This window comes from Streptopelia decaocto (genome assembly GCF_964273445.1).
Source record: "Streptopelia decaocto genome assembly, chromosome: 6".
NCBI classification, from domain to species: Eukaryota; Metazoa; Chordata; class Aves; order Columbiformes; family Columbidae; genus Streptopelia; species Streptopelia decaocto.
In genome coordinates, this window is record NC_138660.1 from 18,099,161 (window position 1) to 18,120,192 (window position 21,032).

The 21,032-nt window shown below is 39.3% G+C and overlaps 1 protein-coding gene across 8 annotated transcripts in view; it reads left to right on the forward strand.

The window, feature by feature from the left end:
* DOCK10 (dedicator of cytokinesis 10) overlaps positions 1-21,032 on the forward strand; it is a 154,125-nt gene that overhangs the window by 76,602 nt on the left and 56,491 nt on the right. For all 8 annotated transcript variants that reach the window (XM_082057115.1, XM_082057108.1, XM_082057112.1 and 5 more), the window contains exons 5-14: positions 2,552-2,624; positions 2,939-3,073; positions 3,346-3,480; positions 6,980-7,163; positions 8,814-8,899; positions 10,978-11,061; positions 12,167-12,322; positions 13,867-14,088; positions 14,802-14,924; positions 15,532-15,614. In XM_082057115.1, coding sequence (XP_081913241.1) covers positions 2,552-2,624; positions 2,939-3,073; positions 3,346-3,480; positions 6,980-7,163; positions 8,814-8,899; positions 10,978-11,061; positions 12,167-12,322; positions 13,867-14,088; positions 14,802-14,924; positions 15,532-15,614 — 1,281 coding nt within the window. The remainder of the gene's footprint in view (positions 1-2,551; positions 2,625-2,938; positions 3,074-3,345; positions 3,481-6,979; positions 7,164-8,813; positions 8,900-10,977; positions 11,062-12,166; positions 12,323-13,866; positions 14,089-14,801; positions 14,925-15,531; positions 15,615-21,032) is intronic.

A 21,032-nucleotide genomic window follows, 5' to 3' on the forward strand; every position in this document is an offset into this window, starting at 1 on the left:
GGAAGAGCCCAATGACACGTGCACAACAACACGACCAAAATGTTTAGCAATTGCTTTAGTTTTTCTCTGAGTGTGTTCCTCCTATGAGATTTTTCTCAGGTCTCTCTACACATTAAATTCCTCTCTGGGAGTTCTCACTACCTCTTTTTATGCTGTTTTTTTGTACTTTTTACTGGTGTGTTCTTGCTGCTTGAGCACGTGGAAGGGTGGAGGAAGAACGGGGATTGCATAGTGTGTGCTGTGGTGACAGTGTGTCTGGAAACAGAAATAGCCATTAGCAAAATTTTTGCTGTAGTTTATAGAAAACCTGGAACATGTGGTAGATATTCCAGGTCTGCTCCCTTGGAATTCTGCATCTTCATATGGGTAGGAAGAGGCAGTAGGCAGAGAAAAAGAGGGTATGCCAAACAGGACCATGTCCTTACCAGGCTTTATCTGTCTGCCCTGGAATGATGAGGAGCATGCCCAAAGAATTCCCCTCCGAGGAAGGAAAAACTTCTGTGGAGAATGACACAGGTCTGAGTGGATGGCTGTTCCATGGGTGGTCAGCAAGATCTGACACCTGAAGTAGTGGTCTGTCCTTTTCTGTCTCTTTTGAAGCTCTGCTGTGAGGACAAAAGGATTTCCATTTTCCTAAGAAACTCACCATGTACTGAGGCTTGTGGAAGGGCTGTGGATTGGTGGGACAGGGTCACCTCTGAAACGGCAGAGCGGGGCAGAGCTGCTGTATCGTATGGTGGGGGCTCACACCCCGCTAACCCAGCAGATTTGACTCCTCCTTCCCCTCCCCAGCAGCATCAAGAGCATTAGCTTTGGGGTTTTACTTAGAGGTTTTTTTCAGTAGCTGACTAACTTGTCGTGTTACTGGTCCTCCAGCACATGTGTGCAGTGATGTTACCTGTCCTTGTGTGGCCAGAGAGCATCGGTCAAGCTGGCTGCGCATCACCCAGGAATGCTGCCGTGCACTTTTAGCTCTTAATCATGAAAAAGCCAATAGGTTTTCCGTCTAAATATGTGAAGGCTTGAATGGTGTTTTCTGTAAAAGGTGGGATTTGCCTTGAGATTTTTGGTTTGGAGTTCTTTTGGGTGGGAGGGAGTGTTTGTGTAAGATTTTTTAGCAGCTGCCCTTCATTGCACTGGAAAACCTTCAATGGACTTCCATCACAAATATTCTGAATATTAATGCTTTTACAGATGCCAAAGATGTCAATAGATTGTAATTGTTCCTTTTATTCAAAATATTAATCAGTTGTTTACATTAAATAAACACGAAAAACACACTCATATTCTGTGTGCACTTGGTTCTCCTGGCTCTGCCGAAATGCCAACTTTGGTGGTGGTGGGGTGGTCACATCATGAGAATGCAGACTTTGAAATGGGCAAAGCGAAGAGGAGATAGGCATTGCTCATTACTCTGATCCTCCCCATCTGTGACTTGTGCATGAATGAATACAAAATGAAAAGGGTCAAAATTACCACTTTTTTTTTTTTTTTTTTTAAATTAATGATGCTTAACATTGTGGGCATGTGATGCTTAACATGTGTTCACTGAGTGGAGAGAGGAAGCTAGCTTAGGAGTGTGTGGTTTCTCAACTTCTGTTTGGATTTGCTTTCCTGTATGATACCGAGTAGTGTTCCTCTGTTCCCATTCTCAGGCTGGGCAGACAAAAGCAAGTTCTGGAAAAGTCCTGCTTCCTGATAAATGATGGCTTTTAGCATGACAACTTTTGTAGGTTTTCGTATGATAACTGAAGGTTTCCAAGATGAGATTTGTAATCTTCAGGACTTCAAAAATACTGTTGGTATTTCTCAGGCTGCAGAAAAATCAATTTTTTTCTCCATTTAAAAATATCTTTGAATTTTTAGCATGTGTATTTGGCTGTTACTTAAGGTTTAATTCTGCAAGATGTGAAGTACTCTGGGCCTAAGTACAGTTACTTATGTGCTTAAAAATAACGAAGTGCTAAAGTGCTTTTCTTTTTCATATTCAATTTTGCTTTTAAGTCCACAATATGAAGATCTTAAATGGCACTACATCAAAAAGACATCTGGGTATTTTTAAAAATTACTCTAGGTCTGTGCTCATTATATTGAATAGTAAAAATATCTTGAAATATTGAAGAAATGTAGAAGCTGTAAGCTGAATATTCCAATGGTCATCTTGGTTAGAAAGATCTATTAAAGAGTTCATTCTCATTTATTTAACAGCCTTTAAATGGGATACCTCTATGGAAATTGTTTGAGTTTTATTGCCTGTTGTGGTGGAAGAGCAGTGAAGAGAACAAGAAGTGGTATTTCATCGTTTATATAGAACTGTTGCATCTTCATAGTGTTGAAAAAATATATATATATATCTGTAGCTTAAGAAAACAGGTGTACTTTGAAACTACAGTGATTTTTTTATTTTTAAAGGAAGTAATAGGATCCCAGCAATAGGTGCACTGAAGATGCCATGGGGGCTCAGGATGGTTGCCTACCTGAAACTGCAGGTACACAATTATTTTAAAAAAAGAAAACAAAATAAATTAAAGACATTTTCTTCCTCTCCCAGCAATGAATGCAGACCAGAGAAACTGCCATCACATTCCTTTGAAATCGATCACGAAGATGTGGATAAGGATGAAGTATGTATTCTGGTGTCTGGTGGGGTTTTTTTCACTTGGGGAAAAGTTATTTATTGTTTTAATATCAAATAAAGAATGATAATGGATATATCACCTATAAAAAAAAATCATATTTTACATAATTCTGAATTTTGTGGAGCAGCTTTGTCTCTTGTGTCATCATGTGCACAGCAGGCATATTGCTAATATCTTATTTTAAAAGGTATGAAAGGATGATTATTTGTTGTCAAGCAGATATTCACAAGTTACAGTATTCATTTGTCTTTGAATTCAAAAAACAAGTCCATGCAATATTAATCATGTCTTTCATACAGGATACAACATCCCACTCATCTTCAAAAGGTGGTGGTGGTGGTGGAGGAGGAGGATTAGCAGCAGGAGTTTACAAGTCTGGATGGCTTTATAAAGGGAATTTCAACAGCACTGTGAACAATAGCATTACTGTTCGGGTAAGGGGACAGCATTATTCTTTCTTTCTTTTGTTTGGATTTATATCCCCCATAGAGGCACACTTGTTTGTCATTGTTATGTAGCTGTTTATATCTCAGGTTTGATAACATTGCTTTAAATGATAGTAAAGTAATGTTGCAGCTGTCTGCAAAATGCTGTGACTGAAGTGCAGTGAGGAGTTGCCTATTATTTAAACCCTGCGAATAAAGTATCAGTGAAAATAATTTGCAGTACAACAATTGTCATTCTCTTTTTTTGCCCCCCACTTCAGTCATTCAAGAAGCGTTACTTCCAGCTGACACAGTTGTCAGATAACTCATATATTATGAATTTTTATAAAGATGAAAAAATATCAAAGGAGCCAAAGGGATGTATTTTCTTGGATTCTTGCACAGGAGTTGTACAGGTAAGTTTCAGTTCATTTCATTGTATTATTTGCGTGTCAGATACATTTAAGAAGGCAAGGTGAAGAACACATACATTAATGGAATAGCAGTCTCAACAGTTTATGAAATGAAAACACCGTTAGTTTTGTGCTTTGAATTGGTGCAAGAGGTCAGACTGACAGGTTACAAAAACCACAGCTGGATTATGGTAGCAGATCACACAAATGCTCTTTGCCCATGGCACATATGAAAAAAAATATCGTGAAGTATTTCTTTTCACTGAAATTATTTTCTTAGCTGCCAGATTTTACCACATGCTTACTAAGAGCATGTTTGCTTGTTGTGGGTTAAAGAGACTCAGGTTACAAAACATTGGCTTTTGGGCAGGTGGTAAATTTATCCTGTATCTTGAGCCTCCTTGAAGATCATCACTTTTGGAGGTCATGGAGAGTCTTAATGGCAGCAGGTAGGGCAGAACCTGATTGTTTGTTGTTGCTTAGAAAAATAAATAGCCAGAAATGTCTGATTCTACTTTTTTTTCTCTTGTTCCCCTTAAGATTGAGTTCTTAGCTTCCCTCCCTCCCCCCGCCCCTATTGCTTTCCTCTAATTCTAGTAACAGATTTATTTTTTCTTTTTGCTTTTTTTTTGCTTTTTCTTTTGTCTTTTTCCTATTCCAAACAAGATGTTACTTTTCATAATATGTTGCTCTGGTTGATCTAACCCCCATGTGTCACTAAATAAGGAAATTCTTTTTTAAAAAAAATTTTTTTTTTTTAGCTATACTTCATTCTGTAGGACTTAACCAGTAGGGATTGGCAGCAATGCTAGTGCAGACTGATTTGAGGGTTGCTTTGAAAGAAACCTTTCAGGTAATGCAAGGGAAGACCCCTGATAAATATAAGCTTTTGTTGGTTGGGAAGTCTGTTCTTCATCCCTGAACAGACCCTTTGGAGCAAGAACAATAATCAGTGAGTAATTCACTCTGGGAACAAATATTTGCTGCCAGCCCTCTGCAGAACCTCATTCCTGCATGCAGGAAAGCACCCAGCTCTGTAGGGAATGGCGGTTTCCCCTGTGTAGCTCAAAAGGGTGTTTCTTTTTTCAAACAGGTGTAGGACAGGATGGAGAAAAATATGTAGAAGGATGATGATGTTTGCCTGTGCCAGTCCATTGGCTCAAAAGACCCTCACAGATAGCTTGAACAGTAGCAGGTGCCATACAGGGGATTCTTGTATAGAAATCCTGTTTAGAAATTACTGCTTGCTCCTGCTTGCTGGCAGTGTGTGCTTTCTTTTGAGATGGGTCTCAGCCAGAGCTCTAGTTAAGCCTGAATGTCCCTGAGTGTCCCTGCCCTGTTTCAGGTACAGGCTGAATGCTTTCCCAAAGGGTGCCTGTTCTGCTGTATTGTTTCTAATGACACTGTATAATAGCAGAAATATCTTGACTGCAAGATTTCTGGCCTTTTTGACTAACCTCTGACCAAATAAATAAATAAATAAATAAGGCTCAAAAACCTTTGAAATCTCTCTCCTGCACTTTGACAGCTGCCTTCTAAACCTACAGTATACCTGCAAATTGGCACAAATTCCTTGAACTGTATGTTCTCCTGACACCTACCCCCAGACACTAGTTTTTGTGATTGTTCTTAGATTGACATTCAGAATGGTATGCACAAATTTATGAGCTGTCTTCACTAGCAAGAAGCGAGGGTCTTAGCCAAGGGGGCAATAGGACAAGTATCATCAGCTATCCAAGTCTGTGAGGAACTTAGAATCATAGGGCTGAGAAATAAAACCTGGCTTAGTTTCCATAAACAGGAAGACTATAGAATGTGGAGAGAGAGTTGGGTAAAACTGAAGATTTAGAGGAAAACTGTGATGTGAAGGTTCTGATTTAATGAGTTTTAATATGACTATAAATTATTTAACTGTCTATGAATGACTTTGAGCTCCTGTTTGATAGAGGTTGAATATCTAAATTGTATTAAACATCCTGGGGAAATCACCTCCAGATAAAATACAAAATACTTCCAAAACAACTGTGTTATTTTGGAACAATGACCCTGCAGGCATTAGACTTAGCCTGATGTTTCATTTATAGCTCATCCATAGTTTTGTTTTGAGACTTGTGTTCTTTCCTTCTGGAAGAAATTTTAAACTTGAAATTAAGTGTTGAAGTCAACCTCAAGGTCCACGTACCATATGGAAGGACTTACAGAGAAGCAAACTGAGAAATAGTACTTTTTTTCTTTTCTTTTTTTTTTTTTTTCCCTGTTAACTGATCAGGAAGAAAATAGTTGGCTTTAGATTTGAAACAAAGACTTTGCTGTAGATCTCATCTGCTTGCCAGAAGTCTGAAGTGCAGATGGAAAAGTGGATATTGAAGTTTTCCTGCCCTCATGTTCTTAAGATTCAGTATGTGAGATGTATTAGTTAATGTCTAATTAACTAATGTTACAGTACCTGATCTAAAGATCTTGGACATGTCTGTAAGGCAAAAGTACATATTATAATGTATACAAGAAATGCATTCATTTTTTAATGCTCTTTTTACTTTCTGAAGATAAATCAAAATGTAGCATCTTTCTTTATAGACTGTGCATACATTGATATATAATCCGCTTATACAAAGAATCTGTAAGTTTTGAATGGCCACCACCTAAGATTCTTGGCATATTTTTGTTCAGCTTCTAGCTCTTGGTCAAGCCATCATGTTATATCAGTAAAACCAGGCTTCAGTTAAATTTTAGTCCTTGTTTTACGTTAATTTGAGTGTATACGGTGATTGGAGGATCAAGAAAAGTATTGGACACATGAGAACCAAATGCTACAAAACCCAACACTATTCTTACCATATGTTGGGTGAATTAGAATTTCTATCCCTGGAAGAATATCCACGTCAATGAAGTACTTGAGAGGAAAACTATTTCCTACCAAGAGAATTTCCAGTAGCAGAACTGAAAAATAACACCCAAGCACGCACGTGCATGGATACAATCCCAAGTCAATTTGAAAAGCCAAGATTTGACTGACTCTGTTGACCTGAGTAGCTCCAGAAGTTGTTCAGTCTTAACTGATTTCTGAGCTGGGTCATGACATGTAATATAAAGACTGGGGCAAGTGATTAACAACAGATTGGGTAGTAATCTTCTAAATCATCTCTGCTGCTGGAAAAAAAGTGTTCATGGAACTTTATTCTTGGGTTCGTGGACTCTGCCTCTGTTAATCAGTATCAGATTTTGCCTCTGTTCCTCTTACATAAAAATATCATTATTATCTCTCAGTTCTGGGGTTGAATTGTTCTTCATTTGTCAGCATCACTTTAAGGTTAGATGCATCAACAAAGTGAAGGCAATTTTCTGGAATAATGAAAACACAATAGTGGCAATGGTGTCCATAGTCAGTGGTTGTAGAAATCTGAAGTATTAGCAGGGAGGATGCATCAGTGCTCCTTTAGACTTAAGCAAAGAGGAGAGTGTTGTTGAAGTGTTTATTTTTCTTTTCCTTTTGTTCCAACAGAATAACAGGCTTAGGAAACATGCCTTTGAGTTGAAAATGAATGACCTCACATACTTTGTGCTGGCAGCTGAAAATGAGCAGGATATGGATGACTGGATTTTCACTCTCAACAAAATCCTGCAAATAAATCCAGAGGGAACCATTCAGGAGAGGAAAAGTGCAGATCTCACTGATCTGAAACTTGGTAAGAGTGAATGGTCTGTTACATTGTTTTTTGGATTTTTTTTTAAATGAAATGCAAAGAATTGCACCTTCAGATATCACTGTGGAATCATTTCAACTACCTGAGTCTGTAATGGATTCTGCGCCTATAGATTTCTAATGAAGCAGCACCAGTCTTTTGGCAATCCCTGAACAATGTCAGCACACTCCACACAGATCATTTCCAAAAGGCTGTGCGGGGAGGTAAAGCTGCTCCCCACAAAGTCAGCAGGAGCAACGTGGCTCTGCTTTGCGTATTCAGCTCATTTTCAAATGTAGTCCTCTATCAATGATCTTGCTAGTACTTTGTGGTTTACTGTCTTGGGAGTCTAAAGGTTTTAAAGAGTTTTATGCTGGAGAGAGGTTAGATCAGTTTTTCCCAGTGTTTTGTTTTCTTTAAAAATCTGGAGCTAATAACTAAAAGAAAAAAAAAAAAAAAAAATCCCAGCTGTGCTATATTGCTCTTTCCCTGGAAGCTTATTGACTTATCATTTCTTGCTTTTGCGAGTTTGCATATTAGTATGCTCTCACTGCGGAAGAAAGAATTGGATGCCCTGTTATACTGCAGTCTTCATGTGGCAGTAATTCATTCCTCCACTTAATAAATCCATGTTCAGTTTGGATGAACACCAGCTGAAATTCTAAGACTGAAAACACTTGCAACCTTAATACAGATTTGAACTGTTTGTGCTCTGAGCTGAATCAAAACTTTGAATCCACATGTATCTGAGTCCTGGGGAAGTTCAGAGCTAATAGAAGGTTTTAACCTGGTATTTATATTAAATTCTAATTTTTGAGGGGCAGGATGCTCTTCATGTAGCCAAAGATGTTTTTTATAATTTGGAGGCACAAGAGAGTTGCACTTCAGAATCAGAGAAGTACTTCTGAAAATCCGACCCATAAGGGATATTAATGAAACAGGAAGAAATATGTGCATAAAAGGTCAAAGACATAAGGCTAACAGAAAACAGAAGTCTCTACTGGTAAAAACCCTGATAACAAGCAACAGGAATGTGTTATGGAGTTAACTTGTCAAAAGGCATGTTGTTTTTTTGGGGGAAGAGCCCTTAATGGCTGCATTAACCTATTTCATGTTGTGCTGAGTTACCTAGTGAAAGCAGAAGGGTCCCTGATGAGGTAAGTAAAGAAAAGGTGTTGCTGCATAGTGCTGTTCTCTGGATCCATGAATTTGCAGCTCATGGGGTCCACACTGCTGCCCTCCCCTTCCCAGGGAGTGGGTAAGCTCCTACCTGCCTCACTGAAGACTCCCTTTGCTGGTAGTCCAAAACCTTCTGGTTGATACAAACACTCCGTGTTGCCTCAAAAGGGACCAAGGGAGCAAAGACAGTGTCTTTGTGGGCGTGAATATTTGTCATGGGTGAACGGGTCAGACATTTCACTGGGTGGAGTCAGGCCTCCCATTCTAAAGCTTAAATACAGACTAAGTTACAGTAAGCACCAGTGGGAGATTAGGTTGAAGAGGACAGAGGTTTACATTAGTATCTCTTCCATTTGTTAGCCTGATGATAGTAAAGGGAATAAAAATAAGTAGCATGGGAGAGATTTTTTTTTTAAACACAATGGTAATAGCAAGTATAATAAAAACATTTGCATTGTTTTTCTTCTTTTCAAGACCCTGCAGAAGTTTCAATGAATTATGATTGCTCTCAAGATGAGACTGATTCTTCAGAGAACGCCTGGCACCCAGACTTTGCAAAAGTAATGAATATTATATTTATCTTCACAAGCTTAGAAAGTGCTCCATAAGTGAAAAATGCCAGTCAATAGATGATCATTAATACTGTGAAAAGTTTGAAAATATAGCACAGCCTGTTGTGATTGTTAGAGCCATGACAAATGGCAGGAATAAGTTTCTTTCTGAACAGCTGATGGCTTTGTTTAAATCAGAAAGGCTGCATTGGATGTAAAGAAATTATGTGCTCCCTAGAGCAGTTTGATTTAGACCTGTGAAGTCAGTAAGGGTCTGCTCACGGCAGTTATCTGTGAAATAGTTACTCTTTTTAACTGCATTTCAGAAAAGTTTAGTCTTTGGAGAGCCAAGTTTCTGTATGACCTGTAATATTGTTGAAAGATGCATGTAGTATCAGGGGAGGGCATTATGTCCTCTGGATCTCATAAACTGCTTCATCTGCATGAGATAATTGTAGATGGTGCTAAGAAGCTTTTAGATGAAAAGCTGTGTTGGAAAATATTTCACTGCTTAAATGAATGTATGATCTGTTTGTAATCCTTTCTCAGTGAGCTATTATAGATACTATCTATCTACACAGCCAAATGCTATTTGAGGATGTTACTCCCACAGATTTGAACTGAAAGCTGTATATGCAAATGAGGATAGAATTTTTTCTACATTTTACTGTAGTTTGTATTTATGCATATGTAATGGTCACCTAGAATTTAAAATAAAATAAATAAAAGCAAAACAACCAACCAAGCAGATAAATTGTAACTGAGCTCATTAGGGACAACAGTAGTATCTGATCATCTTGTCTGTGGGTAGATACTTTCTAATGGTTTAGTTAATGTAGATATCTCAAAGACCACTGGTGGCCTGCAAGGCTAAAATAGCTATTCTCAGTGTTATGCGATGCTTGTATTGACCTGTGCACGGTTAATTCCCGTTCTGCCTGCCCTTGCTCTGTAGCCTGGCTGCAGCAGTGGTCTGTGGCCTGTCCCTAGTCCGTGGCAGGTAAATCTCCTGACCCCATCTCTGCCTAACCTAATCCACCAGAGACACATCAGGACCTGCTTCTGCAACTCAGCCCATGGGTGAGGCATGTTAGGAAGTGAACATGGAGCCCTTGAGGTGCTGCTTCTGCTTATTACTCAGTGTGTGTCAGCAATATCATGCTATTGTGAAAAACACAAACCGTTGAAAGGGACCTGAACAAGGGCATAGCCTGTACCATGTCCGCTAAGGCTTGTACTCAGTCTTGGGCAATCAGGAAGGGTGGGGACTCTGTTAATAGTTTGGACATTGAAAAATAAAGAAAAGTTATGAAAAACAAAGTGCAAAGACAGACTGAAAGAATTGTGCATTTTTAGACTGAGAAAAACGGTTTCAAAGGTATCATGAGGGATTTGTAAGGGGAAGGGAATGTGTAGAGTGTACTTCACACCTTGGATGAATGGATTTGAAGAACAGGGAAAAAATTATCAAAGTTAGACATAAGGATAAATTTTACAAGGCAGGATAGGAAAGCACTAGGTGGCTTCAGGAAGTTGTTGAGTTGGTTTTATCAGAGAGCTTATTCTTAACTTAGGCATGTGTCCATCAGAAATAAAATGGGAGTGACTGATCCTGCCATGTGGCAGAAGGATGGATGGGGAGAGGACCCACAGCCTCACCTCTGGTGACACGCTGCAGTTGGTGTGTCTGCCCCTGGAGCTGCTCTTCCCTGCTCCCCTTTCTGCACAAGTGGTTTTCTGTGGGGCTGGTTCTCTTTTTTTCCTCAACTTTGAAATTCATAAAGTGATTTTAGGACATCAATCCACTGTTTTCGATATCTTACACAATGGATTCTTTAGTAACATATATGAACTTGAATTACTTAATTGATCTAATATGGGGGTTACTTAGAAGTATATCATGGCCTGAAAATCCCTGCTTCACAAGCATATAACCTTCAAAGAGTACTTGAAGGTGCTTTGGGATAACTGCTGCAGAAATGAGAAGTGTTGTTACAAGTGAAACATTGATTATTAATTTAGAAGTCTAACAACTCCATGGATTTCTGTTCTTCTGCAGAAAACTAATCTATTATCTGTTGCTACAGTACATCACAGAAACAGAAGAAACAGTGAAAGCCTCTCGAAATACAGAGCGACTAAATCTTTTCTCTTTGGATCCTGATATAGCAGTAAGTGAATAATCTTTTGTTTCTAGTTCTTAGAAGTTTTAAAATGCAGGTTCTCTGAGCTAACTAGGTTAGCTCAGCCAGCAGAGTGGAGTTCAACAGGCAACTGGGTACACCCGAGAGTTCAGCTCGGAAGGGTGAGGGCAGCTGTCTCTAGTCCATAGACCATTCTATACAGGCTCTACCCATATCTGATCACAGAATGGCTCCGGATGAAAGTGACCTCTGAAGGTAATCTAGTCTAGTGTAGCTGGGCTTTGAGTCATTAAAGCAAACTGAAAACATCACAGGAGCAGAACCTTCTCTTGGAATGGGACTGTTACAAGAACAGTGTTTTTATGGTTATTCATTACACTGAATTTGACTACAAAAAAGTGAATGGATGTAAAAAAGTAGTGGGGAGGTACATCTGGAGGTACCAGAGATGATCTGTGTGAAAAGAATGGTTAGCTGGAAATATAGGAAATGCAGGTCGCTTTTCTTTTTTATCTTCAGCTTGCTTATCATTTCATGTCAGAGTTCATGATTCAAGCAATCTTATTCCTTGCACTGAAAGTACATCTGTTGGTGGTTTAACTGGAAACTTCAATTAAAAAAGAACACTTCATTAAAATTGGGATCAGTATATATTCAAACTTGAACCTGTTGTCAATCAACTGTAGTGTTATTATTAACAATACTAAGTGAATTGAAATAGTGGTGTGGAGTATAAGGGGAAAGGAGAAGAAAAGTCTGAAATCTAATCCTAAAATGGGGTGTTATAGTCTGAAAAATATGAGGCTGTTTGATCTATAGGAGGAAATTAAAAGCTGAATTTTCAGAAGCAATAAATAAACAAGAAAAAACTATATTCTGAAATCATAGGAAACCTGACTTGGGTCTCTAGTTCTGCCTCTGACATTGTGTATGTCCTCAGGCAATCTTTTTGCTTTGCTTCCTCTTCTATAAATTAGGAATAGCACTTGTTTACTATGGTAATGTGAAGATATCAGCAGTGACTTTTTGAGGTTTTCAGTTGCTTCAGTGATTGTCAAGACCTTAAAAAGCATACTTAGTTTTGGAATGCCGTGCTTTTCTCATGTATAACAAATTGCCAAACTTATTTCAGTCATTGAATCCTCAGAAAAAAGACTTTCCAGGGACAAACTTGGTGGTCAAACCATTTGAAGAAAAGCCTGCAAAGAGGATCCTGATAACTTGCAAATCCCTCAGTTTGAATCTCCAGGCCTGTGTTACTGAAAATGAAAATGATCCTTCAACCAATGTAAGGTTTACTTATTTCCCTGTGATTTTTTCTCTTCTTTTTTTTTTTTTTTTCCCTTTTTTTTTCTTTCTTTCTGTGCACTTGTTGCTTTGGAAAGAAAAGATAAAAGCAAGCTGTATATGTATAAATATGCACACATACTGCATTCGCTCCTCCTCTGACCATCCCTTTGGCAGGAATAATGAAACTGATGAACTTCTCAATAAAGAATAATTTTGAAGCTGATTTAGATTGCATACTTTTAGCTACAGTTCAATGGGGAATTGAAAATCTTAAAATCTTTGACAAACAGTTGCTGTAAGAACAAGTTTAACCTGCAAAGACCTGTGTAAGGTGGCAACTGAATATCTGTTGGTGAACCATTTTTTTATTTTTCAGAGAGAGACCAGGAACCAAGCAGATTAAATTACATAAGAGAGGGCAAAATAGAAAGTACTGATGCTTCATCTATTGGAAAAGCCCAGCTAAAAATAGGACAAAACCTAAAATTGTGTTTATTCTTACTTTAAGAAAAAGGGGCAGGGAAAAGTGAGATGTAGCTGTCAGTCTGTAGCTTTTAGTTCTCCTCTGAAGCAGGAAAGTTTTGAGAAATTAGTGTCCTGGCAATTCAACTTTCATACATTACCTATGAGGCATTGATTATATTTTTTTCTTTTTTTCCTCTCTCATTTGAAGATGACCTTTATAGTGAGTGCATATTCAGCATGATGTAATCAATACTTTTTTTTTGGCAGACTGGAATAACTGTCTAAATAAAGTCATGATAACTGTACCAAGGCTATGCAATAATTCACTACAGGGGCTGAAAAAGCACAGAATGTTTTACCCGCCATGCATTCTTCCTTATCTCCAAAGTTAAGATTCTGATTTCTGGACAGCTCAGAAGGTGTTTTTCTGAGACTGTTTCACTTCATCAGAACTATGGAGACTCTTTGGAGGTTACTTACAGTCGTACGACTTAGTTCCCTGGTACTACATGGTAGAATGAGTGGGTGCTGTCAGAGCCATTTGAATGCTCTTGGTCTCCTAGCAAAATGGAACATGTGTTCCCCACAGCATAATACACCCACATATTTGTGCTTGTACCAGTAAACTTTTTTCATGTACTTATATTTGTCATCTTTGTGCCACATTTCTGACGATCCTTGGAAAGCCTACCCTCACTCTTTCTTTTATAATGACTCTGGATCTATGTTTTTAAAACCCTGTAATGTGTTTCTCTGAGGCTCTATTTATTTACTCTAATAATTATATATGACAAATAAATTTGTATTTTTATATTCTACAGTTTTCTAACTTAGCTTTCAATTACTGTTCTAGCGTATTGTTAACAAACTACCTTTAAAAGTCCCTAAAATCACATGGTGGGAAAGTAACCTCAGCAGGGCTATGGGTGAGCATGTGTTTTTAATGAATCTCATAATTTGTAAATAATATTTATTTCCTTTCTTTCTTCCTAGTTGCAGGAATCTATTAGAAGATAGAGTTTTACCCCCCTGGTTCTCAGTTACTGCTATATTATGTTTTTACTATATTTTCTCCAGGTAGAGCCTTTCTTTGTGAGCGTGGCCCTGTATGACATCAGGGATGGCAGGAAGATCTCTGCTGATTTTCATGTGGATTTGAACCACACGCTGGTTAGACAGATGATTGCGTGTTCTTCATTTTCATTAGAAAATGGCACTGTTGAAAATACAGACTCAAATGAAATGGAAGAACCACAGGTCAAGGGGTTCCCAGAAGAATGGCTGAAATACCCAAAACAGGTATTCCACATCTGATTTGCATGACTTAATGACTTCTGTGACTTGTTTCAGTTCAGTAGTAGTATTCATCTTTATCAAAAAATCTCTACTACCAGTGGGTTTTGTTTTCAAGAATACTCTCTTTTCGTGTATCACTGCTACTTGTATAAAAGTGCTTGATTTCTGAGCTCCCTGTGTAGGCTTTAAAACCATTTACAATCAAAATTTGAAAAAAGTTGGTGTCTGTTATTTAGAGAAACCACCCATGTTTACTGTGCTCTTTGAGTTCCTTGGTTCACCTATCCCAAACCATCCAAACAAAATTGCAACTTAAAGCTACACTTAGGCACTGCATTAATCTCATCGTTGCTGTTGCTGTAAGCCTTACCCCAAACCCCACACATTCTTTTCTTCCCTAGGTCGTTCCCTGGAGGTGTGACTGATTTAGGCCAGCATTTAAGTAGCATCCTGGAGGAACAGTTAGGTTAGGTGATGCTAACTTCTTGACTTGAGTCAGTCTGTTTGCAAGGTGCTGCATGTGCACATGCTTGCTTCAGCACTAGCACAAACATTTTGTTTTCTGTCTGGCTGTATTGTATATGTTGAGATAATAATACTCAAACATCCTCTCAGAATTTGGTTTGTTAGTGTTTCCATCAACAGAGAACACTGGCAGTATTTCATTTCTCCAGTATTGCTATATACTTTTAAACTGTTCTCTCTTTTATCTACAGGCTCTCTTTTCCATAAGTAATCCTCATTCTGAGATTGTATTGGTGGCAAAAATAGAAAAGGTGCTTACAGGAAACATTGCCAGCAGTGCTGAACCTTACATTAAGAATCCTGATTCTTTTAAGGTAATGTAACAGGATGATCCGTTCCTTCTTTGTGTGCTTCAGCCTTTTGGAAGCTGAAGACATTGCAAATTGTGCTCACAGACCTCACCAGGGTGTGGCTGCTGAGCAGGACAAGCTCACAGGAGGCCCACACCTAAGAAAGCAAATGTCCAAGCTTCATTGACTGAATGAATGCATTTTGTACTGTTTTTGTCTGTAACATACAAATCCATTTGTGGTGCATTCCTATGCATTCCTATGCCTTAACAGAGTGAAATTATTTTTCAGCAATCTTTTAGAGATTACGAGGTAGTGTGCTTCATCTACAAGCAAAGTTGTTTCTCTCTGAGAAACTTCTGCATTGAGTATATCACAGAAAACTGGAATCATAACTGTAACTAACACAGTTCTGATGGAAGGGATGGTGAAGGGGTTTAATTTGTCAGCAGCATTGTATTCATCTATGATGTCTTTGCTGTCCGCCCAGAACCTTTTCTTACGGGCAGTATCAGTTTAAATTATTTTGGGGACAGTATAACCTCTCCATCAGAGGAGTACTTGTATGTACTCTGTACTGCATTTCATGTATTATCATAGTATTGATGAAATACTTCATTTTTTTTTATAGTGTGCACAGAAAGTATTAAAATCCAATAAACAGTTCTGCAGCAAGCTGGGGAAATACCGTATGCCATTTGCTTGGTCAGTGAGGTATGTATTAGATCTTTTTTATAATTTTATAAGCATCTTATAGCTTATTCTGCTCTTGGACTTGTATGCTTTTATTCTTTTCACTTTTTCTGCCTGAAGCTAAGCAAAACTTTCTGCGTGGTCTGGGACCCCAGAAGATCCTGCAGCTATATTATTTCATTGTCCTATTTTTCACTCAGCTGACTGTTGGCTACTTTTCCATTAAACGTTACTGTGGTGAAATATTTTCTTCAGGTATGTAGTGAAGTTGCCAGGGAGTAGCAAAGGTGACTGACAGAATATCGATTTATCATGAGCTCCGCCAGTGATTTCACACTAAAAATTACCAGAGAGATTTCAAAGTCACAGGTCTTACAAGAATTTTCTACAAAGATGATTATGGTCTGAAATAGAGTTGCAATGGCTGCAATATAAGGCTCTGAGGCTCTGTTCTTGTTATGATGCCTGTCAGGTTTTAGGAAAAATCTAACATTTTGGATGTTATGGTCCCACTAAAACTGTGACTTGGTGGTGATCCTGAGGATTTATGCTTCAGGTACTCTTGCATTTTTAGTGGTTAGTAGGTGACAGAGCGCTGTTATTTTCTTGTTTGACAGATCAGTGGGTTTTATTGCAGGTCAGTGCACTGGCAGTATTGGATTTTTGTCCTTCCTCCCTCTCCTCTTGGATAATTTCTTGCTGGTCCCACCCAAGATTGAGGCACCCCTGTGCCGCTTGATCCCCTTCTGCCAAATTAAGTCACCAAACCAGATATGGCTTTCTTCTTTTTGTTCTTCCTTCAAGTTTCTGTGTAATTCCCTTCCCTGTCCTCTGTGTTTTTTCCTTCTCAGTCTTCTGTAATTTCCTCAGCTTACTGCTGCCTTGGGATGAGAGCGCTCCCTGAGTGATGCTCTCCGGTGTGTGCTCTCACTTCTTTCTGCCATGCACAGAGCAGGGAATATAAAATTTTATATTTCCTATAAAAAGGAAAGCGGTCAATTGCTGAATGGAAAGCATTCCTTCTTCTCATGACCATGAGGCATGGCTGTGTGGCTGTGTGCTTCTAGTGTGGAGGTGCACTACAAGTGCACATTTTCCACTGCCATGTGTAGGGCAAAGCTTATGATTTTAGAATATGGTGTTTAGATGGCAAAGGAGAAAACACATAGTAAGAGTTCATGTATTTTTAATTGACATACATTTTTGTCAATATCCAGTAGGAACAGAAGTAGGTGCATGCTCAAGAGAAAGGCAAATAAGTGTTCTGATCTGTCATCGCAAGCTCAAGGATACTCATTAATATTTACTACTTCTGTGTAGCCAAAAGACCATTCATCAAAATTTAATTGATGGGTGTCTCTTGGGTTGACAGAGCTGCTTTTAGCATGTAATGGACTGTACAATGGGAAAAGGTGCAGGCTTGGCATCAGACTGACTTAAGGCTTTTTATTAACTCTGTCCTGCCCATCTGTGGCCGTACCATCAATGATGTGTCCTGGGCCTCAGTCATTGCTGCCTTTAGGTGGCCTGGTGATTTTAACTAGTTCAGGGTCTGGCTAGCCAGTCATGTGTGTGGAGGAGGCTAAGGCATTCTTTTGCATCTTCAGCAAATCTTATCTTGGAGCGTTTCTTGAAGAAAAAAAGAAAAAATAAAAGGAATATTTCTTTCTTATTTTGAAGGTAGGGCATTTCCCTTTCATAGCGTTCTCTAGGTGGCAACCCCTGGTTGCCCTTTGGTGGGAGGGAACAGGCAGGGCAGGAGCTGCGTGCGGGCTGTGTGCTGTGCTGGGGGGCAGGTGCTGGGCTGTGTTTGTGCAGCAGCAGCACCACTCACCCACAGTGCGTAGTGCTGTGCACGGCCCAGGACTGGACCTGCAGGTCCACGCTTGCTCTGCCCAAGGCAAGTTCAACAGACATGAGTGGAGTCTTATTTCTGTCCCTGTTGTAAGGTGGATAAGGTGGATAGAGCCTTAGATGCCTGTCAAGCTAGAATGCACTGAGAAAATGGTGCTTTTCAGAAGATTCTCCTCTCCTTTCAGTTCTGTGTCATTTTAGATATTTTATCATTAAAATACCAGTTGGCAACTCCTTGGTTGTCTCATACATAGTATTGTAACTCCGTAAATGTGTTTCGTACTAATGGGCCACATTGATTTGGAGTAAGGAGTAAAATCTTGATTAGATCAAGCTTGTCTAATAAATAGTGCTCCACCAGATTTAAATCTGTATCTGAGCTTTTTGAGTTCTGGTAATGGTATATGATGGCAGCAGCTTCCAGTCACCGCAGCCCTGCGAGCAGAAGCAGTTGCTGCTGCTTCACCCAACAGTGTGTACTGGATAAATGAACAGAGATTTTTCTTTTTGGAATTCCATGCAGAATGGTTAATTGGCACAGGCTGGAATGTGGCAAAGGACATAAGGTAGGAGGAGAGCTATAGAGCTCCATTGAGAGGAGCTTGCTTGTGTGATGCTCAGTACAGGGAGTTGGGAACACCTGGGAGCTTGGGCTGTTTCCTGGAGACTTTCTGTCAGTGGAAGACCTTGGCTTGAGTCCCATACTTTTTCAGTTTCAGAGATGGCAGTGACTTGTTTTACTTGGTATTCTCTCCAAAATTGTAGGGTCTTTTTTCAATGTGCAGTCCACAGTCTTATAAAATCAGATCAAAAAGACCTCTGCATCATACTATACTTTTGCTTTCCCTAGGAGAGAATCAAATAATTCCTAAATGGGTTTGTCTAGCCAATATTTTTGGCTGTGATTTCCCAAATATAAATTGAAATATATGCTTGTGGTGTTAGCAAATGCCCAGCAAGTTTAACATTTTGCAGACTTTTTAAGTGTGAGTTATGCAGATGGCCTGCACCAAGGGCAGAGGACAGAGCTGGAGTTTGTGGACATCCCTCAGTTCCAGCAGGCAGTATTTTTGGATGGCATCCTAATTCAGTGCTTCACTGCCCTTACCATTAAAAAGCTTTCCTCCCATCTGTAGAATTAATTACAGAAAATATACTTAGGTGTGCTTACCAGCTCTTAAACTTTGTCATTATAAATCACATTATGAGCTAATATAGTTTGAAAGTCATTGACCAAATACATCACGTGTATGAACTTGTTGGTATCAGTGATATTGCACAAGGCATTTATTAGGTCACTGAGTCAAATTCTGCACTCATTTACGTATATTAATATATTAACATTACTCAGGACTCTCTTTGGTAAAAGCAAAGTGTAATTTGGCCTTGTAAAATCTATTTCTATTTTCACAGCTTGAAAATAGAAGTTTCCACAGGAGGCTATTGCACTACAGGGGAAAAATGGTTTGGCTATGATAAATAGCAAAACCCTGGTTTTGGAAACGTGTTTTCCAGTTATTTCATTCTGGCATTAAGCACACGCCTGGTTTTGTGTGGAAATTTCCCCCCCTCTTCCTTAAAGCAGTTACAGATGACCACAGTGTGATTTTCACACGTACATTCAGCGAGCCAAAATCCTGACAGTTGAGTATTGTGCATGTGACTGAAACTCTTTGATTAGCTCATGTGGCATCCAGTTTGTTAGCATCGTTCAAAAGCATGACTCAGGGTTCCTCCCTGACTCCTTGCTGGCGTTGGTGGGATCTGTTTTCTGTACGCTTTCACAGGTATAATTACCGTGTGTTAGAATTACAGTGTGTCAAATCCATCTTCCATTCTCATATTCCTGCTAGAACTGCCAAAGTTTGCAAATATATGACTGAGCTACATATTGTAGATGTGGGGAAACTTCACTCGCAGCGATTAGTTTTTACACTGCTATTCCTTGAAACCTTCTCCACCCTCGTAAACTTCACGTTACAGAGCCTAATATTTAAATCTTTCAACAGCTTGTGCAGCTGCTGGTTTGGTTCTCAGCTGGCGTAGGCTGATGGAGCTCAAGGTAGTGATGCTGCACTGATTTACTCTAGCTGCAGATCTCACACTGAATCTCTAACCCTGGAGATGAGCAATTTTTCCACAAATTGTAAACCACTACTTAAGAAGTAGCTTTTTTCAATGTTAAATTATGAACATTGTGTAGATTTTCCATGCTTAAAGAATTTTTATGATTGTGGACTATTAGATGACAATGTCAGAACAGTAGAATCATAGAAACACTTTAAATACTGAGGTGATGTTTCAGTTGCTTCAGTGAAATCTGTTAATTTGTTTTCCCCTAATTTAACACTTTTAGAATCTCTTCAGAATTTTAGTTTTCTTATTACAATATCTCTGGTAAATAAGTAACTGGCAGTAAGGAGTCATTAATATGTTTGACAAATATTGGACTCCTGGATTGTAGAAGTGGTTTATTATGCTTCCTTTTCTCTGATCTGACAGTTCCCATTCTGAAGTGCCTTCAGTATGTTCCGTGTGACAAGGAACACTCTTGTGCCAAGCAGCCTGAAAGGATCTAGCATAGCATGGGGTTGTGGTTACTTAACTGCAGATGTAATACACATAATACTTGCTGCTCTGGCAATTCTTCAGCTTTAATGAGCCAGGGGAATGGAGACACCAGTATGGTTTGACCAGCAGAAAGCCACCTAGCTCTTCCCTGAGTGCGTAAAACATACCTGTTTTTAAAAAGGTTTATCTTGTTTTCAGTGGACATCTAAATTGCTCTTGTAGTGGCAAGAGCTTTACATAGCTGGAGCGTAGTGTGTAAGTTGGAGGGATAAAATAAGCTGGTTTGAATTGCGGAAACCTGGTTTCATGCCTTTAATTTTGTCCTAGGTGTAATATTTAGGCTAGGCTATGCTGCTGAAGTGACAAGGAGCACTTCTAGAGGTAGGGCCATGATACCCGGGGACCACTGATGCTGGGGGTAGTGGATGTGGGTAGAAGGACCCTGTAAAGTCCTTCTGACTCCAAACTGGAGTGGCCAGAGGGGAAGAGGTGACACCGCTGTGTCCCTGAGCCTCCCGGGCAGCAGCGCTCAGCACCACAGACCTGGTGTGAGCTGCTTCTAGCACAGACCTGGGGCTTTTTCATTTTACACCATGAACATCCCCAGCCCTGCCTTGATAAGTTCACCCACACCCTGGTGTGCTGAGCCGTGGTTTGCTCAGTGTCAGAGCCTGCTCTGAGGCTGGTTAATGAGCTCCAGCAGAGCCTGGGATTGCTCAGCATCACATTGCAGAGCCCGGTGGCATGGCGGGAATCATTCACTGAGTGTTTTAGTCCTTGCTGCTTGTCTGGAGAAGGAAGGTGTGCTGAGTCCAAGAAACATCATAGTGTCACCCATACTGTAAAAATTATTAAATCTTTTTTTCTTTTCTTTTTTTTTTTTTTTTTTTTTTTTTTCCTGACAGCAGTTTAATAGGATTTGTAAAGCAAGTGGTGGCTGCCAGAAATTAGGTCTGGTTTCTCCCCAGTAATTTAAGATTTTTACATGGTGTGTTGGTGTGGACCTTACTGCCT